Raw genomic sequence first — 26,634 nt, 5'->3', positions numbered from 1 at the left:
AAAGAAAAGGAAGGGAAGTGTGATACCATTGCGTCAGGTATGCATGTATGCATTGCGCGTCAAACCTTTAGAGGGCGCTACCTTTTGTCTTTCTTTTCTGTGTGACCTCTGACACCGGAAACGGAAAGAAATGCGTCGGGCGCTCGTGTTAGCGGCGCTATTGTAACGTCGACTGAGCGTGAGTTGCACTGAAACGTGAATATTTTATCACCATTTTCATGATCCACCGTCAAGCCCTGCGCCGATGATTCCCGCGTCGACTTCCAAGAAGAGCGTGGAACGAGTTTTGTGGTGGATTTGAGCCCGTATCGCATTATTTAGAAAAGTCCGCTGAAAGCTAACATTAAGTGGCACCATGGCGGATGTTACCGCTCGTAGCCTGCAGTATGAGTACAAGGCGGTGAGTATGTTTTTGTAGAATACTTGGCACACAAAGCTTTCTCTGGTTTGTCATATGTCTACTTGGATTCAATACGCTATAAAATACGTTGACTGAATGTATTAGTTATTATTATGGACAGTTTCCGCATTAGCGTTTAGCCTCGCTGGCTACATGGACCCAATACATTGAATATGTTTTGACCGCAGAACTCGAACTTGGTGCTGCAAGCTGACCGCTCCCTGATCGACCGCACACGGAGAGATGAACCTACGGGGGAGGTGCTGTCCCTGGTGGGGAAGCTGGAGGGGACCAAAATGGGGGACAAAGCTCAGAGGACCAAACCTCAAAAACTGGAAGAGAGACGAGACAAGTTAGTACTGTCATAATACATTTTTTCGGACGTTTCTGGATATCACCCAACGTCTTCTGACGAAATACATTATTGTTATTCACGTACATTGTCCGCTATCTAAATGAAATGTGCGCGTTTGTATTGTGGAATGTAATGGGATTCTGTACAGTTATGATTTACATTGTTATAGTACTGTTACTTGATTTTTTTTAATTATAGATGCTCACGGTGTGTCAACAGAGTAAATAGTCTGAGCAAAATTAAAATTAGACTTATCGGGCTGATTGGTATCGGCCGATATTTAGCATTTTATGCTGATCAGCTTTAATGTCATTCGCCGATCCGATCATTGATCGGCGCTGCAAAAGACATTTATTCCGCGTCGCCATCGTGCACAGTATATTTGAATCCAAAAGCTAGTTTATTTTAGCCTTGTTGGACGTCTTTTGACGGAGTATTGGAAATATCTGACGGCCAATAAAAAAAAAAAAAAACATGTCGGCGATGTGGAACAGACAAAACGTCTGAGACAGACAACACGTAATGCCGGATCAGACTACGAGACAAATTTGCTCTTTCACGATTGCACGATTGTCAGACTAATTCAATAAAATCTCTCTATTCCGATACCACCGCATCCCGTTTTTTACGATCATTGGGCTTTATCTTGTCAACTCAAATGTGATCAGATACACTCGTTACCGTGGTGACGCCAACAAGAGTGGAGCGCGTCGACTTTGTATTATTAGGACAAAATGAGGGGAAAACGTGTGTTGGTGGTCACCGGTGCTCAGGAAAGGAGAGGACGTTCGTTTAAGGCTTACTTGAGGTATGTTCACGTACTTATAATACGATACGGCTCGCAAGCAGGCAACAAAAATGTTATGTAGCCTCGCAAGTTAGCAGTACCACTAACGGTTGGACGTAAAGATGACGGCGTTCTGTCGATTCATGCTCTAAAGTTTCGGTGTGGATAAAGTAATTTAATTAAAAATAAAGTAATTTCATTACAGTAAGTTAGCACCCATTATTTCTGTCATTTATGGAGCCAAGGAACATATTTTACAATTGAAAAAATCTCATGATACACCAACAAACAAAAATGTCACAAAAAGTGGATACATTAATTACTCTATGTACTTCCTGCCATCTAATAGAAGACCATGTATCATTTGTTCTGTCTGTCACTATGCGTCACTGGCATAAATATATGAACAAAGATACATTATTTATTGTAAATATAATTTTGGGAGGAATTAAGTACACAAGTATATCCAGTAAAATGAATAGGTCATTTAAATAGACACATTCCTCCATCTTGTAATCGGATCGGTGATCGGTTATCGTTTTTTTTTTCAACTCGCTGATTGGTGATCGGCCCCAAAAATCCGGATCGTGTAAAGCCTAGTTAAAATTGTTACGCGTAACAATCCTAGTGACTCCTGTTTCACATTCTCAGACAATGTATTATAACACGCAGAACATGGGGGATCTCAAATATCAAATTCACAAATAGTTTTCACTGATTAATCTTGAATATGATAGAAGACAGTATTTGTTTCTCTCCTTGAAATGTTCTGTTATTTTTAGAAATCATAAAATACTGTGAGTTGTATGATAATTAGTTTTATACATTTAAGCTATGTCCCCAGGGCTTTTAATGTTCATTCAAGTCATTCCTTCTTTTTCTCTGTTCAAACAGGAGGCGGAAAAGAGATGAGGACAGACATGATATCAACAAAATGAAGGGCTTTACTCTTCTGTCGGAGGGCATCGATGAAATGGTGGGAATTGTATACAAACCCAAAACCAAAGAAACAAGAGAGACTTATGAAGTTTTACTCAGCTTCATCCATGCTGCTTTGGGAGATCAGGTCTGTAAATGCAACTTTTTAACATCTGGGTCAAATGACTGCCCAATCAGTTCATTGACTGGACTGTTGTCTCTTATAGCCGCGTGACATTCTGTGTGGCGCAGCAGATGAAGTCTTGGCGGTGCTAAAGAATGATAAAATGAGGGATAAGGAGAGGCGGCGTGAGGTCGAGCAGCTTCTTGGACCTGCCGATGACACACGCTACCATGTGCTGGTCAACTTGGGAAAGAAGATCACTGACTATGGGGGTGACAAGGATTTACAGAATATGGGTATGTTCAAAAGAAGGAACTGCAATAAGGCCTGGTTGCCAATGAACCACTAAACATAATGCTTGTGAACTAGTATTTTTCTAACAAATCCTATTTTTTGTAGATGACAACATTGATGAAACATACGGTGTTAATGTCCAATTTGGATCTGATGAGGAGGTATGTTTGTCTTGTAAGAGGATTTTAGGGAACCTCTGTTTTGTAGCCTAATGTTTTTTTAATTGTTTTATTTGCTGTATTGCTTTTTAGGAGGGTGATGAAGACAAGTATGGAGAGGTGCGCGATGAGCATTCAGAAGAAGACAGTGAAGGAGAGGAAGCCGACGTGGGCTGCACTCTTTCAGCCAATGTAAGTGAACCATCTGCTTGAGTAACTGAGGTTACGTCAGCCTGATCGTTTACTGATAAATCTTTATGCCCCCCCCCTCCCAAATTCAGCTTGGTGTCACAGGCGACGTGATGACTGTGAAGAAGAAAGATCTCCACCCTCGTGACATCGACGCCTTTTGGCTCCAACGACAGCTCAGTCGCTTTTATGATGATGCTATCGTCTCTCAGAAGAAAGCTGATGAGGTCTTAGAAATTCTCAAGGTCTGTTAACCATCTTGCGCTTCTTGGTATCAGTGTGTTGTTGATGTTGTTTCTCTTGCAAACTGAGTTTTTGTCTATTTACTCCAGACTGCCAGTGATGACAGAGACTGTGAAAACCAGCTTGTATTGCTTCTTGGCTTTAAAACCTTTGACTTCATCAAAATCCTGCGCCAACATCGTCGCATGAGTAAGTGCTTGTCGCTTTAGTGTAATTCTGCCATGGAACCAGGAGGTCAACTTTTGAGACACTCAGTGGCATAGTCAACACTAAAATGTGTGAGTTGTGAGTCAAAATTTAGTTTGCATGCTTTTTCACACCCCACAGTTCAGTATTGTACAATGCTGGCAAGTGCTCAAAGTGAGGCAGAAAAGGAACGGATCATTGGAAAGATGGAGTCTGACCAGGAACTGTCAAAGATTCTGTACCAGCTGCAGGAGACAGAGAAAGAAGATATTATTCGGGTAAGGTGTATGTCTTTGCATTTCTTAGTATACAATCATACTTGATTTTTATTTTTTTTTTTCCCCAAATCACACCTTTTCCTGTTGGGTTTGTTTTTTAGGAAGAACGATCTCGCAGGGAGAGGGTAAGGAAGTCCCGTGTGGATGACATGGAAGCAATGGACACAGGCCACGGAGAGGTAAATATACAACAGGGTTGATGTAGTTTCTAGACGTCATGTCAGCATGTTGAGATGTACAGGTTGTCACTATATAATAAATCTACTTTACCTGTAGCAAAATTATGTACGGGACAATGAAACTGGTATGATTGCAAGTTTCAAAGTCATTTATAATATCCGCCCTTGCACGCCAGGCAGTTGCTCCCCGACAACTGTTGGACCTTGAAGACTTGACCTTCACCCAGGGGAGCCATTTCATGGCCAACAAGCGCTGCCAGCTGCCAGATGGTTCTTTCCGCAAACAACGGAAAGGTTATGAAGAAGTGCACGTTCCTGCACTCAAACCCAAGCCCTTTGCTGACAATGAGGTTTTTTTTTTTTTGCCTGCTCCGGATTATTGTAGCACTGGAGCAGTAATTACACATGGGAAGCACTGGAAGGGTGACTGGATTTCGTCCTCATTTGCTTTCTCATTATTGTGTCATTAGGTGCTTGTTTCCATTGAAAAGCTGCCCAAGTATGCACAGGCTGGCTTTGAAGGTTTCAAAACCCTAAACCGTATCCAGAGCAAGCTGTTTAAAACCGCCATGGAGACTGATGAGAACCTGCTTGTATGTGCGCCAACGGTAGGTTGCCTTTGCGCACCACTGATGGGATGCATTGGCTGTGCCACCCTAGAGATTTTGTTTCCACATCTGCTTTCTTTGTAAATTCATTTGGATGTGTATGTGCAGGGAGCTGGTAAAACAAATGTTGCTCTGATGGCAATGCTTAGGGAAATAGGAAAGCACATTAACATGGATGGCACCATAAATGTGGATGACTTCAAAATAATCTACATTGCGCCCATGCGCTCTCTGGTACAGGAGATGGTGGGCAGCTTTAGTAAGGTAAGTCTCACCACCTTCCGACATAGAGTTGGAAAGTGAGTTATTTAATGCCATACGTGATGAAAAGCCATGTTACTCATTTTTTTATGTACTCTTCCAGCGGTTGGCAAGCTATGGAATCACAGTGTCTGAGCTGACAGGAGACCACCAACTGTGCAAAGAGGAGATAAATGCCACTCAAATTATTGTCTGCACCCCTGAAAAATGGGACATTATTACTCGTAAAGGTGGTGATCGTACCTACACCCAACTGGTGCGCCTTATCATCATTGTAAGTGCCATCTGTTTTTTTTGAAAGACTTTGTTATAAAAAGTGTAGCTGGTTTGAAATGACGACTGTGAACGCTTGTGCAGGATGAAATCCACCTGCTGCACGATGACCGTGGGCCCGTGTTGGAGTCTCTGGTGGCAAGGACCATCCGCAATGTGGAGCTGACTCAGGAAGACGTGCGTCTGCTTGGTCTCAGTGCCACACTCCCCAACTATGAGGACGTGGCCGCCTGCCTGCGTGTCGATCCTGCCAAGGGACTCTTCTACTTTGACAACAGGTATTCCATGTAAACGTTAAATGTTTAGTTAAGACCCTTTTTTGTGGGATGATCAACATTCATACAAATCATTCGCCTTTCGGCGAAATTTGCCGTTTTGAACTCAAAATAGGCCATTTACGTAAATCGCATAGTTCCGATGTGTTTTTCCTGGAGGGAGCGGGGTCGTCGTCACTGACGTCATAGGCTGTTTCGTACTCGTTGAACGCTGGCAGATCCATTCCCCACATCCACCATCAACACACAGACGTAATTGTGAATATTACTCTGCGGCGGACTAACTTGCGGCATGATGTTCCGCCTGTGCACTCGAAGTCTCAGGAGTTGACGAGACCAGAAAAAAAGCTTCCGCCGCTTCTGCTAAGAAGTCACGGCACTTTTAGTCTGTTACAATTATCTAAATGTCGCTCGCTACTTTTATTTATCAATTGTTGCTTATTTGTCAACTATTTCGTGCGCGAGACTACGACTTTGACTTACGCATCGGGCGCTGTTTGCGTCATCCAATTGATGTGCTAGTGACTTTAAGTCTAGTTCACCAATCAAATGACACAAGAAAGTCACATGACCTCACACAACGTCTTCTATTGGGCTTCCTGGGCATAGGTATCGCCACTAGATAAGCCTGCCCCGCTGTTCGTCGAGTGTACGTGACAATCTTTGGCTACTCTACCCACCTCTGGAACGGACATCCTCTATTGCTACTCTTACGTTGAAACAACATTTTTGCTTATCAGATCAGCCAGTGTGGTATTTGTTGCGCTGGTCTTTTGTATTATCACATTGAGGTGCTGCGGGTCGGGGACCTGGTTGCGGTCCCAAGTGGAGCACACGGGACAGGTGACATCGGTGACAAGAGTTGATCCGTTAGTACATTTTGTATAAATTAGGAAACGCGGCTACAATTATCTAATTAGTTTTCTGATGTTAATGTAAAATGTATTACGCGACGGAGTGCTGTTAAGGATTATGTCACAACACAGAATGAACTAACTTCAAAGTCACAAATTGCAAATTAAAAACAGAAAAATATTGTACTTAATATTTTCCTGGAGGATGCATTTGGGATTAGCCTTTGAAGTTGGCAATAGTGAAAAATGAAGTCAAACAGACAATGATTTTAGTCAATTCTTTTCCAGAATGAGAGCGCTTAAAGAGGAGGATGTTATTCATGTGGCACAGCTTGAAGCAGGCAACAGGTGCAGGTGGAGATGGGCCTGGCTCAAGTTGGAGGCCAGAACAAAAAAAGCAAAGAAATGAGGCAAATGTAATTTGAATCTGAAATTTGTACATCAACATGTACTTGAGCAATGTAAATGCGTTTTTGTGCGTGAAGATTATTATGATTTTTTTTGCCTTATTGTACTCTTTAGAGTCTTCCCGATTGCTTAATTTATGTTAAAATCAAATAAGTTCTCTGCGGGGGATCCCCCCAGAACCCCATCAAATTTGTAATTTTTTTTTTTGGTTACCTTTGCATGCCTTTTGGTGTTTGCATGTCTGGATCAACTATATCACATGGTGTCAATAGTGACACGTGTCCCATTCTCTGTCCAGTTTCCGACCAGTTCCCCTGGAGCAGACTTATGTTGGCATCACAGAGAAGAAGGCTATTAAACGTTTCCAGATCATGAATGAAATTGTCTACGAGAAGATAATGGAGCATGCTGGGAAGAACCAGGTATGTCTTTTATTACTCTGCATTTGAGGAAAACATTCCGGCCTCTGATGATTGTAACTATTATTTCCACATGCTCCCATCTGAAATTAAACAGTATAAACTACAGTGAACCCACACCAAATCCTATTTGCAGCTTTCAGGCATATTTTTGTCTTCTTTCTGTAACGTTCTAAGATGCCACCAAAGACATGGCTAATATGAAAGTAGCAATTGCCGTCAAGGAATAATGTTGAAGTGATACAGCTTGACTGTTTTAAGATCTTTGTATGTTGGTGAAAAGGTAAGTTTAGCCTGGGTTGTCAGCGGAGGTTACAGAGTGTATGCTTTTGCTCTGTTCAGTGTCTATTAGAAAGCTTATTGCTTGACAGGTGGTATTTTTACGGGTTGGAAAGGCGACATACACGTCAGCGTCCTCGCACTTCCTGTGCACTTTTTTAAAAAGAAAATCAAAACACCTGTAATCCATTTTTATTTTAGGGTAACATTATAAGATGAGTTTGATATTATACTCAACTGTTTTTGGTATGTGACGGTTTAAAGTATTAATCTAGGCAATTACAGTATAAGCATTTTTCGGTCACTTGCTCCTGTTTTTTGCTATTCGCGGCAGGGCCCTGTCCCGAATTGTGGGGGTTTACTTTACAGTAATGCTGAATCACAATTAGGAGGCTACTAACTTCTGTTTGTTTCTTCCAGGTGCTCGTATTTGTTCACTCCAGGAAAGAGACGGGAAAGACAGCCAGGGCCATTCGAGACATGTGTTTGGAGAAGGACACGCTGGGTCTTTTCCTCCGAGAGGGCTCAGCCTCCACCGAAGTGTTGCGCACTGAAGCCGAACAATGCAAGGTAACAAGACAAAGAAAATAACATTTAAATGAGCAGTTATTAACTATTTTTGAACACTTGTGCAAAATTCCAATGGCCTTCAACCCGAATTGCCTTTTCATAGAACCTTGAGCTGAAGGATTTGCTACCTTACGGCTTTGCAATCCACCATGCTGGAATGACCAGAGTGGACCGTACGCTGGTGGAAGATCTGTTTGCTGATCGGCACATTCAGGTTCTGGTGTCCACGGCAACTTTGGCTTGGGGTGTCAACCTGCCAGCACACACTGTCATCATCAAAGGTACACAGGTGTACAGCCCTGAGAAAGGCAGATGGACTGAGCTCGGTGCCCTGGACATTTTGCAGGTCAGTGTCAATGGCATACCAAGAAGGAGACTGGAGGAAATAATTATTTGATCCCTCACTGATTTTGTAAATTCACCCTGACAAAGACATGAGCGGTCTATAATTTTAAATGAGAGACAGAATATCCAAAATAAAATCTGGAAAAACACATTGGGGAAAAAAAAAGATACAAATATATTTGTAAGTATAACAATAAGTATTTGATCCCCTACCAACAATAAAGAATTGTGGCTCCCACAAACTAGTCCTCTCACTTTAAGAAAGTACTGTCTAAACTCAGCTGTATGAAAGACACCCATCTCAACTTGTTACCTGTATAGAGGCCCCTGTCCAAGAATCAATCAATCAATCAGTCAGACAGCAACCTCTCCATCACCGACAAGACCAAAGAACTTTCTAAGGACATCAGGGATAAGAAGATTGTAGACCTGCACAAGGCTGGAATGGGCTACAAGACCATTGGCAAGAGGATGGGTGAGACGGAGACAAACTGTTAGTACAACAATTTAAAAAATGGATAAACATAAAATGACTGTCAATCTCCCTTGGCCTGGGGCTCCTTGCAAGATTTCACCTTGTGGGGTATCAGTGATCATGAGGAAAGTGAGGCATCGGCCCAGAACTACACAGGAGGAGCTTGTTAATGATCTCAAGGCAGCTGGGACCGCAGTCACCAAGAAAAACATTGGAAACACACTACGTCATAATGGATTGAAATCCTGCAGCGCCCGTAAGGTCCCCCTGCTGTACAGGCCTGTCCGAAGTTTGCCAATGAACACCTGAATGTTTCAGAGAATGATTGGGTGAAGGTGATGTGGGCAGATGAGACCAAAATCGAGCTGTTTGGAATGAATTTGACTCGACGTGTTTGGAGAAAGAGGAATTCAGTGTCAAGCATGGAGGTGTAAGCATCAGGCTTTGGGGGTGTTTCTCTGCAGAGGGGATAGGTCAGCTTCACTGCATCGAGGGAAATATGGATGGAGCCTTTGACCGTGAAATCTTCACCTCTCAGCCAGAAAACTTAAAACGGGTCGTGGATGGGGCATCCAGCACAACGATGACCCAAAGCAGACAGCCAAGGAAATGAAAGCGTGACTAAAGAAGAAGCACATTAAGGTGATGGAGTGGCTTAGCCAGTCTCCAGACCTAAATCCAATAGAAAACTGTGGAGGGAGCTGAAGTTTCGAGTTGTCTTGTTGAGACACAGGCTCAAAACCTTCAGGATTTAGAGAGGATCTGCATAGAGGAATGGTCCAAAATTCCTACAGAGGTGTGTGTGCAAACCTGGTGATCAACTACAAGAAACGTCGTAGCTCTGTACTGGCCATCAAGGGGTTCTCCACCAAGTACCAAGTCGTGTTTTGATAGGGGGTCAAATGTTTATTTCCTTCAAGTAATTGCAAAATAATTTGAGTCTTTTATTTCACGAGATTTTCTAGATTTTCTTTTTGATATTCTGTCTCTCCCTGTTAAAACACACCCACCATTACACACTTCATGTCTCTGTAAGTGGGTAAACTCACAAAATTAGTGAGGGATCAAATAATTATTTCCTCCACTGTAAGTCTGCTCTGACTGGCATCTGTTTGTTGTTGAACGTAATCCATTTCAGATGCTTGGCCGAGCTGGTCGTCCTCAGTATGACACCAAGGGCGAAGGAATCCTGATCACATCCCACGGAGAGCTGCAGTATTACCTGTCCCTGCTCAACCAGCAGCTGCCCATCGAGAGCCAGATGGTGGGCAAGCTTCCTGACATGCTTAATGCAGAGATCGTGCTGGGAAATGTTCAGAATGTGAAGGTAAGTTTCTTACATGTACAGACGGCCCATCAACATTAGTGTTGGAAAGTTTTCAACATTTTTGCTTCTGTATTTTAGGATGCCGTGAACTGGCTGGGTTACACCTACCTGTACGTGCGCATGCTTCGCAACCCAACGCTGTATGGCGTCTCCCACGACGACCGCTCTACTGACCCACTGCTGGAGCGGCGCCGGACTGACCTGGTGCACACGGCTGCCAATGTGCTGGACAAGAACAGCCTCATCAAATACGACAAGAGGACTGGCAGTTTCCAGGTATGCGCCGCAGTGTGTTTTCATGATCCTTTTTTCATAATTGGCCAATTTTGAGTTGGTCTCTTTGTCTCTTTGAAGGTGACTGATCTGGGCCGCATTGCCAGCCACTTCTACATCACACATGACTCCGTTCAAACTTACAACCAGCTGCTCAAACCGACCCTGAGTGAGATTGAGCTCTTCCGTGTCTTTTCACTTTCCTCCGAGTTCAAGAACATCGCTGTGAGAGAGGTATGATGGACTCCGGACAAGTCGAGTCAGTTTTGTCTGATAACAACAAAATGACACGTACAATACTGGGGATTTGTTTTTAGGAGGAGAAGTTGGAACTTCAGAAGCTACTGGAGAGAGTTCCCATCCCAGTGAAGGAAAGCATTGAGGAGCCCAGCGCCAAGGTAGCTGTCAAAGTTACAATACAAAATCCAGTCGTGACTTGAATGTCCAAAAGGCAGACTGCATCCAATCTTTTTCCTTTTGTTTTGTTTTACCTGGCAATGTTTTGTGTCTTTTCACAGATCAATGTGCTGCTTCAGGCGTTCATCTCTCAGCTAAAACTGGAAGGCTTTGCCCTCATGGCAGACATGGTGTATGTGACACAGGTATGTATTATTGTGTATGTATTCCATCATTTTCTTTTTGGACGGTACATATGAGGTGAATAATGTACCCTGGCGATGTTTATCCAAGGAGATGTGAAATCATGCAACCGGTGCCTTTTGTCTGTTCACATTCTCTTGCAGAGTGCTGGAAGGTTGATGCGAGCTATATTTGAGATTGTTCTGAACAGAGGCTGGGCTCAACTCTCGGACAAAACCATGAATCTGTGTAAGATGATTGACAAGAGGATGTAAGTCTGTCAAATTGAAATAATATATTTAGATTTGTTTTGATTGATTTGCAAAAGCAAGTTCCTAATTTGTATTATGATTTCTTTCAGGTGGCAGTCGATGTCCCCATTGCGACAGTTTAAAAAGTTGCCAGAAGAAGTGATCAAGAAGATTGAGAAGAAAAACTTCCCCTTTGAGCGTCTCTATGATCTCAACCACAATGAGATTGGTGGGTTTCCCTCCTTGCACACTCTCGATATTCCATTTACAGTCAAAATCATAGTAAGCCGTGTTTTTCCTTATTTCAGGGGAGCTGATCCGAATGCCAAAAATGGGAAAGACCATCCACAAATATGTCCACCAGTTCCCCAAATTGGACCTAGCGGTGCATCTGCAGCCCATCACCCGCTCCACACTCAAAGTGGAGCTCACCATCACTCCTGACTTCCAGTGGGATGATAAGGTCACTAATTAGATGCCAATAGCAGCGAATAATGCGCAGCGCTGTACACTTGTCTGATATGTTTCCATGTGCCATGTTTTAGATTCATGGTTCATCAGAGGCTTTCTGGATCCTGGTGGAGGACGTGGACAGTGAGGTCATCCTCCACCACGAATACTTCCTGCTCAAAGCCAAGTACGCCCAGGATGAGCACCTTGTGACATTCTTTGTCCCTGTGTTTGAGCCTCTGCCCCCACAGTACTTCATTCGTGTGGTATCTGACCGCTGGCTCTGTAAGTGAATCAATGCGACTTTGATTCAGGCTCCTGTTTGTGTTGACACGGTATAAACGTTTCTAGTGACCTCTTTGATTGCTGTATTGCGCATTGTTTCAGCGTGTGAGACGCAGCTTCCAGTGTCGTTCCGTCACCTTATCCTCCCTGAGAAGTATCCCCCACCCACAGAGTTGCTCGACCTGCAGCCCCTTCCTGTCACTGCTCTCAGGAACTCTGCCTTTGAGGCCCTCTACCAGAACAAGTTCCCCTTCTTTAACCCAATTCAAACACAAGGTACAATAACCAGGGGAATATTGAATACACTGTATTGAACCAAGGTGAGCATTTTAGTTTTGAATGTAACTTAAAATTCTGTGTCCCTCCAGTGTTCAATGCTGTGTACAACAGTGATGACAATGTTTTTGTGGGAGCACCCACTGGCAGCGGCAAGACCATCTGTGCTGAGTTTGCCATTCTGAGGATGCTGCTTCACAACGCAGAAGGTCGCTGTGTCTACATCACCCCCATGGAGGCACTTGCAGAACAGGTATGTTGTCACTTGGAGGTAGGGCTGAGCAAACCCATTTTATTGATTCCCTCTTGTTTGTTAGGATAATTTTCATTTTTGTTAGCGGCTTCTGTAGTTCAAAGTGTGCCCCTGCTGACATGCTTACACTAACTACCTGGCTATGAAGAGAGGTACTAGTTTACAAAAGCATAGTCAGTGTTGCCAACTAAGTGATTTGGTCGCTATCTTAAGCAATGTTTCTACTACTCTAGTGACTATTTTTCAAAAAAGCTAAGAAACAGACAACATGAGTGGAATCAGCGTCACATTGTTTTGTGATTGACAAGAAAGTCACGCTGAACATGTTGTCGTTGTCTTGTTTTGACTGTCATTTTCTTTTTCTATAAGAGAAGGGTAAAAATCGATTGCAATGGGAAATCTGATTTTTGTGGTAGTTTTTATTTTAAGGACATATCGCCGAGCTCTACCTGAAGTCCAGAGAGTTGTTTAAATCCTCTTTGAATGAGTGTGAAGTCTCACATCTTCGTCTCGTCAGGTGTTTGTGGACTGGCACCAAAAGTTCCAGGACTTCCTGAACAAGAAGGTGGTGCTGCTGACAGGAGAAACCAGCACAGATCTGAAACTGTTAGGAAAAGGAGACATTATTGTCAGTACGCCTGACAAATGGGACATCCTGTCTCGTCGCTGGAAGCAGAGGAAGAATGTCCAAAACGTCAGTCTTTTTATTGTGGATGAGACGCACCTCATTGGAGGAGAAAATGGGGTAGGAATAAAATACTTAAAAAAATAATAATAATAATAAATAAATACATAAATAAATAAATAAAAAAGTGCCATGTTTTAATAGGCCATTCAACGTGACTGTGAACCTTGTTTTTCACCAGCCTGTGCTGGAGGTCATCTGCTCAAGGATGAGGTACATCTCCTCTCAGATTGATCGGCCCATCCGCATCGTGGCCCTCAGCTCGTCTCTGTCCAACGCCAAAGACGTCGCCCACTGGCTGGGCTGCAGCACCACGGCCACGTTCAATTTCCACCCCAACGTCAGGCCTGTACCTCTGGAGCTGCACATCCAGGTGTGGAAAAGTCTGCCCGCTTTGTCTAGCATGGTAAACGCGTCCCTCTGAAGTCCCTATTCTGGTGTTTTAGGGCTTCAACGTGAGTCACACTCAGACTCGGCTCCTCTCCATGGCCAAGCCAGTGTATCACGCCATCATGAAGCACTCTCCTTCCAAACCGGCGGTGGTGTTCGTCCCGTCCCGCAGACAGACTCGCCTCACGGCCATCGACATCCTCACATTCTGTGCTGCTGATGTGGTTCCTCAGAGGTCAGTCTCCCCTCTTGTTGGTCACATCGCAGTGGAGTAGTGTGTTCTCCTGCTATATCGCGGTTCACCTACCACAGCCTCGCTACATGTCTGATTTTTGTGAAACGTATTTGTAGTGAATATTCCCCTCCATGTCAGTGATTCTCAAAGTGTGCTGCAAATAATCACTAATGGTATGCTGGCTCCCTCTAGTGGTACCTGGAGAAAAAAAAACTGAATTAAATGTTGAAACTGCATAATGCTTTTTTAAAATGCAGTCCAGTTCATTTGTTAAGTACAGTTCAATTGTTTTTTTTAATTACAATACATTCACATTTAATCTGTTAGAACTACTTTTTTTGTGTTTGAACATTTATTTTGGTATTGGTATTTCTATTTCACCTATACCAGGTGGGTATCCCCCGTGATGAAAGGGGGCTCACTGTAAATGTTTGTTGTCCTTTAGGTTCCTGCATTGCACTGAGAGAGATCTGACTCCTTTCCTGAATAAGATAAACGACGCAACCCTGAAGGAGACTCTGGCCAACGGTGTGGGCTACCTCCACGAGGGCCTGTCTGCAACCGAACGTAAAATAGTGGAGCAGCTCTTCAACTCGGGTACGACCGCTGATGCTCTACGCTTTCGTGGCGCCGCGTTTGACTGTGAAGGTTTAGGAGTCCATAAATTCTCTCTTGCCTCTGATCTTGTTCTCCAGGCGCTGTTCAGGTGGTGGTGTCGTCTCGCTCCCTCTGCTGGGGGCTCAACATTTCTGCACACCTTGTCATCGTCATGGACACGCAGTACTACAATGGCATAATACATGCGTAAGTATCGATAAAATGATCATTTCGAGGTATTGCTATAAAAAAAGATGCAAACAAGAAAAATCAGACACACTCCGAAAACATTGCAAAACCTTTATTTTAAATGTTAAAAATATTTTTGTTCAAATTTAAATACATTGACTTCACCTACAAACATGCATTTATTTTCCATTTTTTCTTACATAAGTGTTTTCCTATCCGTCATTCTTCCAGCTATGTGGACTATCCGATATACGACGTCCTCCAGATGGTAGGCAAAGCCAACAGACCCATTCTTGACGACGAGGGGCGCTGTGTAATCATGTGTCAAGGCTCCAAGAAGGTATGCGTTTTGTTTGTTTTTGAGGCTAATTAAAATGGTGCTCAACGATCGAAAAGTATTTTTTTTCCTTTTGTTAGGACTTCTTCAAGAAGTTCCTGTATGAGCCCCTGCCAGTGGAGTCCCATTTGGACCACTGTCTCCACGACCACTTCAATGCTGAGATTGTCACCAAAACTGTGGAGAACAAGCAGGACGCCGTGGACTACCTGACTTGGACGTTCCTGTACCGTCGTATGACCCAGAACCCCAACTACTACAATCTGCAAGGTCCGTACGCGTCTGTCTTGCTTTAAAGAGAACAACAAGCTGGTAAGCGAGTCCAGACTGGCGCCCGCTGACTCTGTGCTGACCTTGTCGCAGGCATGTCCCATCGCCACCTGTCTGATCACCTGTCGGAGCTGGTGGAACACACGCTACATGACCTGGAGCAGTCCAAGTGCATCAGCATCGAGGACGAGATGGATGTGGCGCCGCTCAACTTGGGCATGATCGCCGCCTACTACTACATCAACTACACCACCATCGGTTTGTGTCAAAATATTGGAATACACTCTGTTCCAAATTATTATGCAAATGAGATTTTTCTCTGATTTGATCAACTGTTAGAGTATATTTTTTCAAACAAACCTCCAAAAGATTTTCGAGTTTCGACATTTTTTCGGTTTCACAGAACTGAAAATAGACATTTGTTGAATTTTGCAGCATTAGGAAGTTTACTAAAATCAAAATAATTTCAAACAATAAAATCTCACTGGTCAAGTTACATTTTAAAATAAAACCCCTTACTTTATAGCATCTTCACAATTCTTTCATCCTCTGGACTTGTGCGTTTTGTGGGTCATGCAATGTCATGCTGCAAAGAATACCTCTGCGTTATTGTCTGCTATGGGCATAAAAGGAGGGACACTCATGGTGTGGCCCCCATTCCCCCGACCTCAATCCTGTTGAGAACCTTTGGAGCGTCTTCAAGCAGAAGCTCTCTGAGGGTGGGAGGCAGAAGCAACAGATCTGTGAGGGTGGAAGGCAGTTCACATCCAAACAACAGCTCTGGGAAGCTATTCTGACATTTTACAAAGTCATTCAAGCATACAGAAAGTCTACAAAAACTCAAGTTCAATGGATTCAAGAATTGTGAAGCTACTATCAAATCAGGGGCCCTGTGTTAAAATGTGACTTGACCTGTTTTTATTGACATAGCTCTTGATTTCAGTAAATATGACCTAATGCTGAAAATTCAACAAATGACTGTTTTCAGATCTTTTAAACCTATAAAATGTCTTGAAATTCTGGTGTATGTTATAATTTGGGACAGTGCATTTTAAGTTCTTTATTTTTCAGGGGGAAAAAATACTGTTCTCATTGGGAGGTTTGTTCAAAAACATTCCAGTTATGCTGACTGTCATTTGCATTGACTTTTTAGGAAAATCTGAGAAAAAATATCATTTGCATAATTATTTGAAACGCAGCGTAGCTCGTTTTGTTGGATTCCAGCTGAAGTGTTGTTTTTTTGTTTGTTGTTGGTCAGAACTGTTCAGTATGTCCCTCAACGCGAAGACAAAGATCCGCGGCTTAATCGAGATCATCTCCAACGCTGCAGAGTATAAAAACATTCCCATCAGGCACCACGAGGATACGCTCCTCCGACAGGTAAACGAGTCTCGCTAAAATCTGCAGAGTGGACTGTGAGAATGTGAACAAGTACCGCAAAGTGAAAGCGTCCCATTTTGTCAACTGCAGCTGGCTCAGAAGGTGCCCCACAAACTGAACAACCCCAAGTTCAACGACCCCCACGTGAAGACCAACCTGCTGCTCCAGGCCCACCTCTCCAGGATGCAGCTGAGTGCCGAGCTGCAGTCGGACACCGAGGAGATCCTCAGCAAAGTGAGAATTTGCCTTGCAAAATGTCCTTACAAGATTGTGGGACAACTCGAGTAACGTCCCTCGCGGTGTTGTGCTCGTCAGGCGGTCCGTTTGATCCAGGCCTGTGTGGATGTGCTGTCCAGTAATGGCTGGCTGAGTCCTGCCCTGGCAGCTATGGAGTTGGCCCAGATGGTCACGCAGGCCATGTGGTCCAAGGATTCCTACCTCAAACAGCTCCCGTTCTTCACCTCGGAGCACATCAAGCGCTGCACAGACAAGGTAAATAATATCTTGTCTCTTCTCAGACCCTTCCAAGTACGCGTGTGGTGCCGCGCTAATGATATTGCCGTCGTGAATGAATTAGGGTGTGGAGAGCATCTTCGACATCATGGAGATGGAGGACGAAGACAGAAGCGCTTTGCTGCAGCTGTCCGACGCTCAGATGGCCGACGTGGCTCGCTTCTGTAACCGCTATCCCAACATCGAGCTGTCCTACGAAGTGGCCGAAAAGGACAACATCAAGAGGTTTGCCTCCAATTCACTCGCGCCAAATTGCCAGATTTATTGTTGAGCTTCATCAAGGATTTTTTATATTTGATTTCTTGGAGAAGAACTGTGGCTTGATAAATTAATATCACAGAAATTATTGCAGTGCTTTAATTAAAGGCATATTTGTGTTTGTCTTTATTCTCAGTGGCAATACAGTTCTGGTTCAGGTTCAACTGGAGCGAGAGGAGGAGGTGACCGGGCCTGTCATTGCGCCGATGTTCCCTCAGGTATTTGTTTTGACTTCCTAAAGATTGTAATTCAACAAAAACTGAATGATTGTGGTTGTTGTTTGCATTGGTCTCGAACTGTACTGAATCCTAGTGAAACTGAGGTTTCTGACAGTCTTGGTCAAATCTCAGCGTTAGCTTTGTAAAGGCCAATCTTTTTTTATACCGCTTTGGTATTGAATGTGATTATTGTGCTAGTCTAACCTATTTGTGAAAGTATTACAGCATTTTTTTCTTATCTAATACTAAATACAACTCTTCAGAATCGCGAAGAGGGTTGGTGGGTCGTGATTGGAGACCCCAAGTCCAACAGCCTCATCTCGATCAAGCGCCTGACTCTTCAACAGAAAGCAAAGGTCAGTGGGTCACGCACTGCCGATAGTTGTTCTGCATGAAGGACTAAATGTTAAGTCACCGTTCATCTCCTGCGACAGGTCAAACTAGACTTTATTGCACCGGCGATGGGCGTTCACAACTACACGCTGTACTTCATGAGCGACGCATACATGGGCTGCGACCAGGAGTACAAGTTCAGCGCGGACGTGAAAGAGGCCGACAGCGCGGACAGCGACTCCGACTGATGTGAGAACCAGCACAAGAGATCAGTTTGAGCCTGTTTTTCTGTACATAATGCATTCACATCCTATTTACTCTGAAATCAAGTATTTTGTTTTGTGACTTGTATTTACAACTGTTGTGTATCTGTTTAGGTCAGCTTTATTACACTCATCCAGAAAAAGTGAATATTTTTAGTTTAGTAAGACAGAATCATTCAGATTTCATATTACTTGTAGGCACTTCTTGTCTTTGCCTGTCAACATTGTCTTGCCACAATAAGTCAAAGTTAGTACAGTCAGTGACTAAAATAGTTAATTTTGACCAGTCCATGTGTTTTTAATAAGCTGTCCTGATTGAGTTTTGCAATAAACAAAAAAAAGCCTTTTAGTTGTGTTCCCGTGAGCCTTTATATAAACATTTGGAACCTCAACAAACGGACCCCACATTTTCTTTTTTTACTCCAGAAGTACATTCATGATAAAGATAAATGAGAGCTGAAAGCACACAGTTGTCAGGGTGACTTTGGCTCAACAAGAGGTCACGACAGAAATGTCAACCACGTTCAGTCCTGCTCTTGGAACCTCCAGATGGCGATGTCTCCGACGTCGCTACAGGAAGCCAGCAGTCCCGCTTCTTTTGGATTCCACGCCACACTGTTGACATCCTGGCTGTGAGCTTTGGCCATGTGTGCGGCCAGCGAGAAGAGCGGCTGGTCGGAGTCGGGCGACGCCTCCTCCTTAAACACTCTGACTGCGTCGTCACCGCTGGCAGTTGCCAGGGCGCCAGTGAGACGACACCTGAGGAGAACACATTCATGGACTTGCGAGGAGCGTCGTGATGCATGCTCATTATTGAGACGTAAACTCATCACTAAAGTTCTCCCTGAGCCCTTAAAAGTATTTAAGCAAACTAGGGAAAACACCTATTTCAATGGGCAGTGTGAAAGGAGGCAGTAAAGAGGAGCACGCTACTTTAAAAAAAAAAACTACATACAAAAATTAGATTTTTTGGGGGCGGGCGAGGCCAATCTTACCAGTCAATGTCATACACTGCACGCCCATGAAAGCCAGACAGCGTGCACACACACTTCCACGACACGTCCCCTGATCACAGCAACAGTCGAGCTCATTACCATGACGGGAAGACATGATTATGTTCATTTTGCCAAAGTCAACCCACCTTGACCACTTTCAGTGGGATATTCCTTCCAAATTTTCACGGTGCGATCATCGCTGCATGACGCCAGCCTCTCTCCGGTGGCGCTGAAGGACAGATTCCACACGGTGGATGTGTGGCCCTGCAGTGTGGCCTGACACTCCCAGTCGTCGTCCACCTCCTTGTAAATACAGATGTTGTTGTCGTAGCTCGCCGAGGCCAGAAGCTACATGTACATTTCAAAAAATTAAAAACAGTTAAGGAGCACGGAAGAAGTCGATTCAAAGTGCGGGGACTCACTTCCTGCGTTGGGTGCCACGCAACATGTTTGACATCCTGCGTGTGGGAGTTCAGTACGGTAACACACTCATAATCGTCATCCTCATCCACTGGGACACACAAAAGGTAGGAGATCATTATTTGTGTTGTACAAAGAAACCTTGCTAAACTGCGGGTTTTTATTCTACATCTATGTACTCCCTTTTGCAGAGTGCACCTATTGTTCAGACTGAGACATTACAGAACTGAAATGCCATGTGGTACAGGCTACATGTAAATGAAATCTGTGGTAAGTCCAGTTGCAACTTAAAATATCAGTAAGGACAAGTTGTTCCTCTATAAATTTATTGAGAACGCAAGACAAAATGGTCGTTGACGCTCAATAAACTAACCGACTGTGAATCTCGGGATATTCACAGCACTTTTCAATACATTTTATGCTTGCAAATTATGATATAAAAAAAAGCTTTTTTAAGTGGTTTCTCTATTACGGTAGATTTTTACGTATTTCGGGTGCATCTGGATCGTGTGCCCTGCGATGCATTCGCTGTAAATCAAACGTGACATTTCAAACACACCTTCCCAAACCCAAACGCTTTTGTCCCGGCTGCATGTCGCCAGCAGGTTGCCTGAAGGGGCCCAAGCCACACATTTCACCTCATTCTCATGGCCCTCCAACACGGTCAAGCTCTAAAAGGGACAAGAGAAGGGCCTCGGTCATTACTCAAGTGGACAAAAAAACATTTCCAGCATGTCTATAAGATGAAAACTTACCTCAAATTCTTCATTTTTCTTCTTCCAGATGCACGTAGTGGCATCAAAGCTAGCAGAGGCCAGATAGTTCCCACACGGAGACCACGCCAACTTCCTCACGGTGCGCTGGTGCCCGTCCTCCAGCACGCCCTTACAGACCCATGAGTCACCTGCACATAAAACAATATTAGAAGATGCATCAAACTAAGCACACAGTTATGAAGGACACAAAATGTTTGACTATTAAGGTATACTGATATGGACTTTGAAATGATTAAATTGGCAGTGGTGACTTTTACAGTCATAGCCGATGAATTTTTATTTTTATGTTAAAATAAATATTTATTACAGATTGGGGAATTTTAAAGTATATCCATTTTACTAAATAATCCCCAAAGTTCGCAGACGACATTGTGATCTGCAGTGCGAGATGTGAGCAGTCGGAGGAACATCGAGAGAGGAGAGCAACGAAGATCGAGGTCGAGGTCAGACATCATGCATGTGCGTGAATGAGAGGGGTGAAGTGGGAACAAAATGATCATGCTTTCCCTTGACAGTTTGATTCAGAAGAAAAAAGGGGAGGAAAAAAAACAACTCACCCTCTCGTCCCCAGATCCGGATGGCCTTGTCGCCCCCACACGAGGCCAGCAGACTCCCGTTTGGACTCCAGCCAACGAACCAGCACCGAGAGTCCGGATGCGCGTTCAGTCTCTGAACCAGAATTAAATCCTCCTTCATGGCTCAAGAGGCAGCTGCGATATTTCAATTGGATTTACTGACCGACGTCGAACGTGACAGACCGCTCACGCGCGACTTTACAATGAAAAACTGCTAACCAATGAGCCCGTCAAGTATGTTGGTCTTGGTTCATGAACGGAATGTTAATGCTAATATGGAAATCTCGGATGTATACCGCCAGGGAAAAAAAGGACGAAAGTTTAAAAGCACAGCTACTACGGAAGCGGCGCCATGTTTGTTATCTTGTTTTGCGCAATGCATTGTGGGGCACAAAGTACTGATATTTGTCGTTTTCAAGTTCTATTACTTCATAAAACTGTACAAAATGTGCCAAATTATGTAAAAACTAAACTATAAACAATTAAAATAAACTTCAATACGTTTAAAGGTTTCGTTTAAAGGCATGAAATGTAATTTGCAATTCTAGGAATTATATCCCAAACTGAATGATTAACCAATTTAGATTTTTATAATTCTGAGTACATTTTCAAGTCAATTAAAATAATCACAACGGTTAACGCTTAAGCAAAGATTCCGAAAACACGGTATATGGTTATTTTTTCAGTGGGAAAAAAAAGTGAAAACAAGGGTATCCAACAGAAAGTGACACATGCTATTTTACCCTTCGCCAATAGGGGTCAGCATTGGTCGTTATGTGCGTAGAGGCCAGTTGAGCAGTGGCGAAGAAGAATGTCGTGAACAAGGAAGTCAATAAATCTACAGGCAGCCACGGTCGGCTTCCTTTTGTTTTGTTTGTTTTTTTGGTTTCCTTTTTTTTTTTATTGTAATCGCTATCATTTTTACCAGGACAGTTATTAGGATTAACGAAACCAGTTTCATTCTCCGTATTGACTTGGTTTTTGCGTAATGGTCGACGATATTCGACGTTAGCGGTGAGCTAGTTGTGTGGGCTAATAACGTTGCTAACAGGCCTGAAGCCATCGGCTCTGTTCACCGTTTGTCAAAAGCGAAATATTTTGGGACGGCGGTGATCGAAACGTTCGTTCGATAGCGTTGAGTGTAGCTGAGGTGGCTCTTGGGAGCGGAATCGTTAAGACTAAGTGCAAACCAACCAACTGGCGCAGAGCGAAAGGAGCGGACGAGCATGTATGCCCCGCCGGGTTCGACCGTTCCCGGAGGCCGTAGAAGGAGAGGGGGCAGCCCTTTGCCCAAGCAACCAGAGCGGAGCCTGGTGTCGGCTCTGCCCGGAGCCCTTTCCATAACCGCCCTGTGCACGGCTCTGGCTGAGCCAGCCTGGCTCCGGATTCATGGAGGAACCTGCCCCAGACAAGAGCTCGGAGTGGCGGATGTCTTAGGCTGCGTTGACCCCAAGCTCCTGGACGGTGAGGACCAGGACTTGGCCTCTCCACGCAGCACGGAGGCACTCGTATGTGTGTGTAATTCTGACTTTGTCTTTCAGAATACTGCGTGAACCCCCAGACCATATTGTTGCTGCGAGTGATCGCCGCCTTCTGTTTCCTGGGCATCTTTTGCAGCCTGACTGCATTCCTCCTGGATGTGTTCGGACCGAAGTACCCAGCTCTCAAGATCACACGGAGATATGCCTTCGCGCACATCCTCACAGGTCAGCCTTAATGTCACCGCTTGCTGCTTCCGGGTCGTGTTGGAACGATGCTACGATTCTTGACTTCGAAACGATATCTGCATAAATTGATACTGATAAAGAAACGATACCATGGCCAAAACCTAAAAGAGCAGTAAAAGCTGTGGTCTCATAGATGATCAAACATTAAACTTTTAAGTCTAATAATATCAGATAGTGCAGGATTTTAAAGAAAGTTGTTGTATAATTTCTCACTTGATAAAACACAGCACCTCAGCTATTGGCCATTTTTTTCTTCTTCTTGCAGCTGCTGATATTGCTTAAAAAACAAATTTGCTTCACAAGATGGAGCACACATTTCTTTCTTTCCTTTTTGACTTATTGTCTGGGGAGTTTCGTGATCGGAAAAGTGGAACGTGCTCAGAAGTGTCATATGTGGGAAGTGTTCCTTTGGGGTACCGTTGTGAGCAGATTATTATTCAATTAGGATCATTTATTTTCATACTGTATAGTTTACACAAGCTCTTTAAACTGAGAATTTACACATTAACTATTAAATTTTTTTTAATAATTAGAAGTTTTAGATAGTATGTAGTATTCTTATATCTGTTTGCATTTGATTTCTTTAATTGAGTATGCTTGACGATGGTGCTTTTTGGCCATATTGGAGGTGTTTCCGCCTTTGCTCTGAGTGGCTTTGTAGTATCTATTTGCTTTCCCAGACTGACAGCTATGTAAGCAAAAATTGTTTCCATATCTCAACTCTGCGCTTCTTTCTCCACCGGTAGAGGCTGTGGCCATTTCTTTGTCTCTCGTATAGGGGCACTGTGGTTACAGACACTACTGGCTCTTTCGCGTTCAGGTCTTAAAAGTATTGACGCTCGAAACGTGCTTTTGTTTAATTTTTGACTGCAAGCTTGCGATCCTTTTCTAGTTTCGGTGTATCGTGCAACCTCACTTTTGGAAATGATTTGTTTACACGCGTGTCATTTCCCTAACCGTGTTGGATGCGTTCCTCCCTCACAGTGCTGCAGTGTGCCACCGTCGTCGGCTTCTGCTACTGGGCCTCCGAGCTCATCTTGTCACTGCAGCAGCAACACAAAAAAAACCACGGCTCCCTCGTGTACGTCGCCTTCGCCATCAGCTTCTACCTGGTGGCGGGGGCGGGCGGGGCCTCCATCCTGGCCACGGCCGCCAACTTGCTGCGCCACTACCCCACCGAGGAGGAGGAGCAGGCTTTAGAACTGCTCTCCGAGATGGAGGACAGCAGCGAGACGTTTCCCGCCGACTATGACATTGGCAACCAGTTTCAGCCTCCGCCCGCGTACACCCCCTGACAAGCGGCGGTGGCGTTCGCTTGAGGAAGCGACGTGCTCGCAGTCGGCTTTGCAAATACTTCTATAGTTGAACACGGCATGTGCAGCCAGTGCGCACGCTCCATGACTAACAAGCGCTTGGGTGCATGAGCGCTAAGAAATGGTTGTGACTTTCACAGATGACGTATATTTGCATGTAAATGGCGCGTAGGGCTCGTTTCTTCATCTAAAGCAGAGTGCTCAACATGGCTGATGAAGTCACTGATGGAGCAGCCTGATCAATACTGATTTTCTTTCACTATTATCCAAGCAGGCTGTCGACCGCCGGTTGATTGGCTCCTAGCGTGTTCCGGGCTGAACTTTGAGCATTCTTTTGTCCCATGTTTTCACAAAATGAACACATCAAAAGTACAGAAAACCACTTGAAGTATTTTATACAAAATAACAAACAGCCCTTATTTATTGATTAGTTAGATGTCTCGCTTTTGCTTCTCTGTCACTGGTTTAGTCTTGCGTGATCACGTTCTGTGCTTAGGAGAGAGAACACGTTTTCTATGCTTTGACTCACCGCCACTGATGGACGTTAAGGAAACCGTTTTGCTATTAAAGTAAGATTCACACTCATCAGAAGCCTCGCTGCAATGAGTTGTTGTCCTTTGTATTCCATTGGTTTCAATACAACTTTATTTGTACTGTGTGAGCCAGTAGTGTTTTGTTTCATGTGAGATCTTTTGCGTGCTAATCTTAAAAAAGTCTTGAAATTGTGATTAGTTTGGTGAGCCAAGTTGGTTGTGTGCTTTTCTGTTTCACACAGTTCCTGCTTTGTATTCCTGGTTTTCAGATAATGTGTTCGTCACTATGTAAATATTGTTTATAGATTAAAAAAATAACTCAAACTTCAACGGAACTACTTTTCTTTTGTGGTTTGACATTTCCAACTACAAATAGACTTTATTGCCACATTGCACATATGTCCAAAACTATTTGGAAGTTTTTTATTATTTTGATCTTATACACAGCGACACCAGATTCGGAAGAACCAAGTTGTGATTTTAAATTGAGACATTTCACAAAAATGTATTTCACCATTTAAGAGTTGGCAAATTTTTAAGATGAGCACTACATCCATTTTCATCAAACCACAATGTTGTACAAAGATAGTATTTTGTTAACTTTTTTTTTTAAAGCCGGGTAAGAAATAACGCAAAATAAAAGAAAGTACAACAAATTGTACCATGTTTATGTAGTTACATACATTATTTACATAACACATTACACATTAGGTTCATAACGGGCTAAACAACTGGCCGGCAGGGAAAGGTGAAACGTTCACATCGGTCTTCTCAGAAGATGCAGTTGATGTGGTGACGTCACGCTCTGGACTCAAATTAAAACGAAATAAATACACGGGCATCATTCTGATTCTTTTTCAAACCATCATTTGACACCCTAACCCTTTTTGAAACGCTAATCCCGTTTTGAAACTAATTTGAAACCCTAATCCTGTTTTGAAACCCTAATTTAAAACTCTAACCCCATTTCCAAACCCTACTTTGAAACTAACCCCATTTTCCAACCCTACTTTGAAACCCTAAACCCATTTTGAAACCCTACTTTGAAACCCTAAACCTGTTTTGAAACCCTACTCTGAAATCCCAACATCATTTTGAAACCCTAACCCTATTGTCAAACCCTAACTTGAAACCCTATCCTTGTTTTGAAACCCAAATTTGAAACCCTAATCCTGTTTTGAAACCCTAATTTAAAACCTTAACCTTGTTTGCAAACCCTACTTTGAAACCCTACCCCCATTTTAAAAACCGAATTTGAAACCCTAACCCCATTTTGAAACCCTACTTTGAAAACATAACCCTGTTTTGAAACTCCAATTTGAAACTCTAACCCCGTTTTTAAACCCTATTCTGAAATCCCAACCCCATTTCAAACCCTTATTTGAAACCTTAACCCATTTTTCAAACCCTACTTTGAAACCCTAACCTTGTTTTGAAACCCCAACCCTTTTTTGAAACCGTAATTTGAAACCCTAACCCCGTTTTAAACCCTACTCTGAAATCCCAACCCCATTTCAAACCCTAATTTGAAACCCTAACCCCATTTTCAAACCCTACTTTGAAACCCTAACCTTGTTTTGAAACCCCAACCCTTTTTTGAAACCGTAATTTTTGTCTCGTCTTTTTAATCGCCTATTTTGTTGTTTTCCTCCTCCTGGTCTGCAAGTTGGTTTCAATTTTACGGAGTTTTCTCTGTGTCGCTTCTGTGTGTTCATTTTTTCCTCAGCAGCATCTCAACAAAGGTGTTGGAATCCCCATATCAACAAAATGATTAAATCACTCACTATTGTTTTAAATTAGCTAATTTCTGTCTTCATTGTACTTCACGTTTACTTATCAGAAAGTCTGACTGTTGTCAGGTTGTTGTGTTTGCTCGTATAAGCTGGGCGCTGCACATTCATTTGCAACAATGGAAGGATATTTTGTCATGAACTACTATTGAGACATTCGAAGTGAGCCAATCAGAATCGAGTATTCCCCTAGACCATTGCTTAATACTGTGTGCTCTCACGTAAACATTGTCGCTGCACTTCCAAGAGTCTTACAAAGAAAATG

General features: G+C 43.4%; 3 protein-coding genes across 3 annotated transcripts; 2 read left to right on the top strand and 1 right to left on the bottom strand.

Moving 5' to 3' along the window:
• Positions 1 to 110: 110 nt before the first annotated feature.
• Positions 111 to 18,589, top strand: snrnp200 (small nuclear ribonucleoprotein 200 (U5)). Its single transcript, XM_061768579.1, has 44 exons — positions 111 to 400; positions 589 to 752; positions 2,437 to 2,608; positions 2,688 to 2,880; positions 2,984 to 3,039; positions 3,130 to 3,228; positions 3,318 to 3,470; positions 3,558 to 3,657; positions 3,796 to 3,932; positions 4,034 to 4,111; positions 4,288 to 4,461; positions 4,582 to 4,719; positions 4,828 to 4,983; positions 5,084 to 5,254; positions 5,338 to 5,531; positions 7,089 to 7,212; positions 7,909 to 8,058; positions 8,162 to 8,404; positions 10,017 to 10,205; positions 10,284 to 10,481; positions 10,560 to 10,712; positions 10,796 to 10,876; positions 10,997 to 11,080; positions 11,222 to 11,328; positions 11,419 to 11,537; positions 11,617 to 11,771; positions 11,854 to 12,043; positions 12,146 to 12,319; positions 12,412 to 12,572; positions 13,090 to 13,317; positions 13,439 to 13,630; positions 13,704 to 13,882; positions 14,328 to 14,479; positions 14,578 to 14,686; positions 14,900 to 15,008; positions 15,086 to 15,275; positions 15,369 to 15,533; positions 16,534 to 16,655; positions 16,746 to 16,889; positions 16,971 to 17,147; positions 17,233 to 17,393; positions 17,563 to 17,644; positions 17,908 to 18,000; positions 18,079 to 18,589. The coding sequence occupies exons 1-44, from the start codon at positions 356 to 358 to the stop codon at positions 18,223 to 18,225; spliced, it is 6,408 nt and encodes a 2,135-aa protein (XP_061624563.1). The 5' UTR covers positions 111 to 355; the 3' UTR covers positions 18,226 to 18,589.
• On the bottom strand, positions 18,346 to 21,394 carry ciao1 (cytosolic iron-sulfur assembly component 1). Its single transcript, XM_061768582.1, has 7 exons — positions 20,989 to 21,394; positions 20,411 to 20,559; positions 20,215 to 20,326; positions 19,658 to 19,746; positions 19,382 to 19,583; positions 19,236 to 19,305; positions 18,346 to 18,999 (listed from the first exon to the last, which is right to left on the bottom strand). Exons 1-7 carry the CDS (start codon positions 21,125 to 21,127, stop codon positions 18,765 to 18,767), a joined length of 996 nt encoding a protein of 331 aa, XP_061624566.1. The 5' UTR covers positions 21,128 to 21,394; the 3' UTR covers positions 18,346 to 18,764.
• A 110-nt stretch (positions 21,395 to 21,504) lies between these two features.
• tmem127 (transmembrane protein 127) lies at positions 21,505 to 24,909 on the top strand. The gene is made up of 3 exons (XM_061768583.1): positions 21,505 to 22,470; positions 22,548 to 22,712; positions 23,718 to 24,909. The coding sequence occupies exons 1-3, from the start codon at positions 22,233 to 22,235 to the stop codon at positions 24,026 to 24,028; spliced, it is 714 nt and encodes a 237-aa protein (XP_061624567.1). The 5' UTR covers positions 21,505 to 22,232; the 3' UTR covers positions 24,029 to 24,909.
• Positions 24,910 to 26,634: the final 1,725 nt, after the last annotated feature.

The sequence above is a fragment of the Phyllopteryx taeniolatus genome, chromosome 3, assembly GCF_024500385.1.
Source record: "Phyllopteryx taeniolatus isolate TA_2022b chromosome 3, UOR_Ptae_1.2, whole genome shotgun sequence".
NCBI classification, from domain to species: Eukaryota; Metazoa; Chordata; class Actinopteri; order Syngnathiformes; family Syngnathidae; genus Phyllopteryx; species Phyllopteryx taeniolatus.
This window is presented reverse-complemented; position numbering and strand designations above follow the sequence as displayed.

Bases quoted from the DNA above. Each gene is read 5' to 3' on its own strand.
- snrnp200 (XM_061768579.1), top strand. From the start codon at position 356: ATGGCGGATGTTACCGCTCGTAGCCTGCAGTATGAGTACAAGGCG. The intron at 753-2,436 runs GTTAGTACTGTC...CTGTTCAAACAG, and splicing joins CTGGAAGAGAGACGAGACAA to GAGGCGGAAAAGAGATGAGG. The intron at 12,320-12,411 runs GTACAATAACCA...GTGTCCCTCCAG, and splicing joins TAACCCAATTCAAACACAAG to TGTTCAATGCTGTGTACAAC.
- ciao1 (XM_061768582.1), bottom strand. From the start codon at position 21,127: ATGAAGGAGGATTTAATTCTGGTTCAGAGACTGAACGCGCATCCGGAC. The intron at 20,560-20,988 runs GTGAGTTGTTTT...TTTTATGTGCAG, and splicing joins CCGGATCTGGGGACGAGAGG to GTGACTCATGGGTCTGTAAG. The intron at 19,747-20,214 runs GTGTGTTTGAAA...TGTGTGTCCCAG, and splicing joins AAGCGTTTGGGTTTGGGAAG to TGGATGAGGATGACGATTAT.
- tmem127 (XM_061768583.1), top strand. From the start codon at position 22,233: ATGTATGCCCCGCCGGGTTCGACCGTTCCCGGAGGCCGTAGAAGGAGA. The intron at 22,471-22,547 runs GTGAGGACCAGG...TTTGTCTTTCAG, and splicing joins TGACCCCAAGCTCCTGGACG to AATACTGCGTGAACCCCCAG. The intron at 22,713-23,717 runs GTCAGCCTTAAT...CCTCCCTCACAG, and splicing joins CTTCGCGCACATCCTCACAG to TGCTGCAGTGTGCCACCGTC.